This window comes from Pteropus alecto, unplaced genomic scaffold, assembly GCF_000325575.1.
Source record: "Pteropus alecto unplaced genomic scaffold, ASM32557v1 scaffold202, whole genome shotgun sequence".
Classification (NCBI taxonomy): domain Eukaryota; kingdom Metazoa; phylum Chordata; class Mammalia; order Chiroptera; family Pteropodidae; genus Pteropus; species Pteropus alecto.
In genome coordinates, this window is record NW_006432451.1 from 2,209,658 (window position 1) to 2,213,431 (window position 3,774).

Below are 3,774 nucleotides of genomic sequence, written 5' to 3' on the forward strand. Positions count from 1 at the left end.
TGTGATTGGGACGTTTACACATAAAGAGAACATGTGGTAGCACCAGAATCAAAATTAGTTTTGTGAACTACAGACCATAGAGCAGGTCAGCTTCCTGTTTTTTAAAAATGTTAGCATTTACATTTTTAGGTTTGAGTATTGGTACATCGTCTTCTCTAATCAGAGCATAATAAATTTTCCTTGCTTTGAGACTGGGAGTAGAAGTTGTTACGCTGGACATTAGTTTTGATATCAGGGGAGAGTCTAATAAACAACTTAATCCTAGTGCTTTCACTAATTCATGTACATGTTTCTCTTGTTTTGTTTTTTTTTTTTTTACCACTAAATGTTTTAATGTGCATAGTTTTATTAACAAACCAGCAGCCCAGAATTTTCCATTTCTTGGGTGTTTTCAGTGACTAAAGAATTAACCTTTGGAATTACAGAATGTTGACAGCTAGATATATTTCTAGACAAGCTCTATAACTTTATATACTGAAAAAATAAGACAATAGCAATTTTATTGGGATGGAACACATCTTGTCTCCCTTTAACTCCTTAACACACTTCTAGATATCTGCATGGTGTTTGAAGTTTTGGGGCATCATCTGCTTAAGTGGATCATCAAGTCTAATTATCAGGGGCTTCCACTGCCTTGTGTCAAAAAAATTATTCAGCAAGTATGTATCTTAGTACTTTCTATATGTTGATTTTTTAAATATTCTTTAAGTGTCAGGAGTTTTCCTACTTCTCATAGAACCTTTATTTTTAAAACTCGGGTTTTTTAATTGCTAAAATTGTTTTATTTGGCCCCTACAATTTATTGTGTTTATTCTGTTTTTAAATGTTTTAGCATAATCATTTTTCCCCAGGTTCATCTCCTATAATAATTATTAGTGGGGAAGCTGTGTGCAGTGCCTGATTTTGGAAATTTGGAGCCCTATCCTGAAGTTCTGGTTGCGAATATCGATCCTATATTAATAGAGAATTGCTGTGTCAAATTACCATCATCTTTATACATAACGTTATTCATGGCCATTTTCTGATATTCTAAATAGCTTTCAGTGTTCAATAAAGAAGTTTACCATCAGGAAAATATTAATATTTTAGTATTAATAAGGGCAAATAATTTGTTTGGATATGTGTTTTGATGAAAAGAGCTCCAAACTGGGAAGCAAGCGACTCACTTCTTTAGCAACAAGGAAATTTAAATTAAAAGATATCTAAATCTCTTACCTACATTTCAGCACTTAAAGGGCATGTTAACCATTTCTTCCTTCTCCAGAAAGACTTCTATTCTGTGTTTGCGAGTCTACTACTCTATTCCCATTCAGGTGTTACAGGGCCTGGATTATTTACACAGCAAGTGCCGCATCATCCACACTGATATTAAACCAGAAAACATCTTGTTGTCAGTGAACGAGCAGTACATCCGGAGGCTGGCTGCAGAAGCAACAGAATGGCAGCGATCTGGAGCTCCTCCACCTTCCGGATCTGCAGGTCTATTTTCTTTGGGAACTTTGCTGGCATTAGAAGTTAAGAGAAGTTTCTATTTTATTCTACTACCAGATAGTTGAATAAAATACCACTCATTCATTTAACAATAAGATACAGTAAGTACTTATGTATAAGAAATAGTCCCAGCCTTCAAAAGTATTGGTTCAGTCTTGGTTCCAAATTGGAAGGAGAAGACTAAAGAATATGCCTTTTAGGTGCAGATATGTTGTATGGTTGATCATGAACAATGCAGGGGTTAGGCTCACTGACTGCTTCCCCCACTTCCCCCGCCCCTTCCCACACATTCAAAAATTCACTTTGTTAACCAAAAATTTTCATGGCTGAAAGGTTTTCTAAAAGGAAGGGTTTATTGAGCCACATGTTAGCCAGAAAAAGGACCAGGTCCTGGGGTATTCACTCTAAACCACCATCAGCAGGACTAGATGGAGAAGACACATGTCCACCGTCCTGGGATTGACAAGGCTTTTTGATGCAGTTTACAGAGGAAAGATGAAAGTTGTTTTCAAAGAATTTACATTGGCTATAGAAAAAGGGGATAAGAGAAGAGGAAGTGGGGCTAGTTCTGGCATAGGCGCATAGTCCATAAGAAAGAAATGTTTGCTTTATAGAATTGGTTGTGGGCAACAGTACAGGAAAATCATGTATAAGCAAGATGTGATGGTGCCTGGTGGTCAGCTATTCAGCTATTCTCTCAAAAATAGCCTTCTGGTGGTTAGTTCAAAGTTTCAACATACATTCAGGAATGTTATCAGTCTTTATTGGTTTCAGCCTGCTGACTCCCCAAAAACTTAAAACACAGATAGCCTGATAACATAAACAGTTGATTAACATATATTTTGTAAGTTATGTGTTGTGTACTATATTCTTATAATAAAGTAAGCCAGAGAAAAGAAAATATTAAGAAAATCATAAGGAAAGTACATTTATAGTATTTATTAAAAAGAATCCTCAAGTAAATGGACCCACACGGTTCAAACCTGTATTGTTCAAGAGTCAGCTGTATATATAAAAGCTGGTTCACATTGTTTTAAAATGTTTTTTCTTGTGATTTGATGGCCATTTTTGACGTGTTTACCTTTTACCATAATTATACATGCTCATTTATAGGTCAGTGATCTGGCAGGGGGGCAAGATAATATTGCTATTTAGAGATTGAGTTTAAGCACTGGAGTAGACATACTGAGTTGGAATCCTGGCTTCATTGTTGGCTGGGTGACCTTGGGCAAATCGCTTGACTTCATTTTTACTCATGCAGGAGTTATTGGGATTAAATATCATGTTAAATCAGTTCGTAGTGTGCCACACAGTATTATGTACTAAGTAAATATTAGCTACTATGATTATGATGATTCTTTTTTCCATTTGAGAAACATTTTAATTTTAGTAGTTTAATTATATTTGAGGAACTTTCCTGATCCATAAGTTGAAGTATCAGTTATCATAGGCTTCCTTTAAAAAGGAGAACTGAAGTGAGAAATGGGGAGTTTTCGATGACATAGTTTCATTTTTGCAAAATGACAAAGTTCTAGAAATATAACACAACAGTGTGACTATATTTACTAATACTAAACTGTACACTTAAAAATGAGAGTCCTAGGTGAGAATTAAGCAGGGGGTTATTGCCTATCATTTTATTTTAAGGAGTACCTAGTGATGAGATTTTAGCAGCATTAATAGTGGAAACCAGAAATGAGGACTTTGTTTTGCTTATATTGATGCTATCTGAAGATGAATTTATTTAAACTTATTTTAAAGTTGTCAACTTTTGTAATTTTATTTAAAGAAAAATAATGTTGCTTCTACCAAAGTTGCTTAAGTAGTTGTCTCTACAGTATTTAAACTGTACGAGAAAGAGTTTTCACTCTGATAGGATGTCTATGAGCCTTAGTTTATACTGCCTGCTGAGTGCCAGGATTCTTACTTTGTTTTTTTTTCTTTTCAGTCAGTACTGCGCCCCAGCCTAAACCAGTAAGTATAAGGTGTTTCTATATTTAATTCTGGTCTGTGGACAATGGGCAGGGTTTCTTCTGTTATAGATGATCACAGTTTGTTTAGAGTTTGAAAACCCAAAGGAAAAAAATATTCCTGCATTTCTATGATTTTCTCCAAAAAATTCCCATGCATCTTCAACAAGTTTGTACTGGTAAAGGCATCTGTAAATTTGAATGTGTCTGAGAGTACACCAGCCCCACCAAACTGCTCAGAGGTCCAAGATTTGTTGTTAATTTTATTTTTATTTGGTTTCTTAAGAGTGTATACTTTTAAGTTATTAAACTT

The 3,774-nt window shown here is 34.9% G+C and overlaps 1 protein-coding gene across 1 annotated transcript in view; it reads left to right on the forward strand.

The window, feature by feature from the left end:
• The window catches only part of SRPK1 (SRSF protein kinase 1), a gene marked incomplete at its 5' end in the record, with an annotated part of 71,561 nt that overhangs the window by 32,949 nt on the left and 34,838 nt on the right, over window positions 1-3,774 (forward strand). Inside the window, 3 exons of the mRNA XM_015585896.2 lie at window positions 553-659; window positions 1,314-1,479; window positions 3,440-3,465. Coding sequence (XP_015441382.2) covers window positions 553-659; window positions 1,314-1,479; window positions 3,440-3,465 — 299 coding nt within the window. The remainder of the gene's footprint in view (window positions 1-552; window positions 660-1,313; window positions 1,480-3,439; window positions 3,466-3,774) is intronic.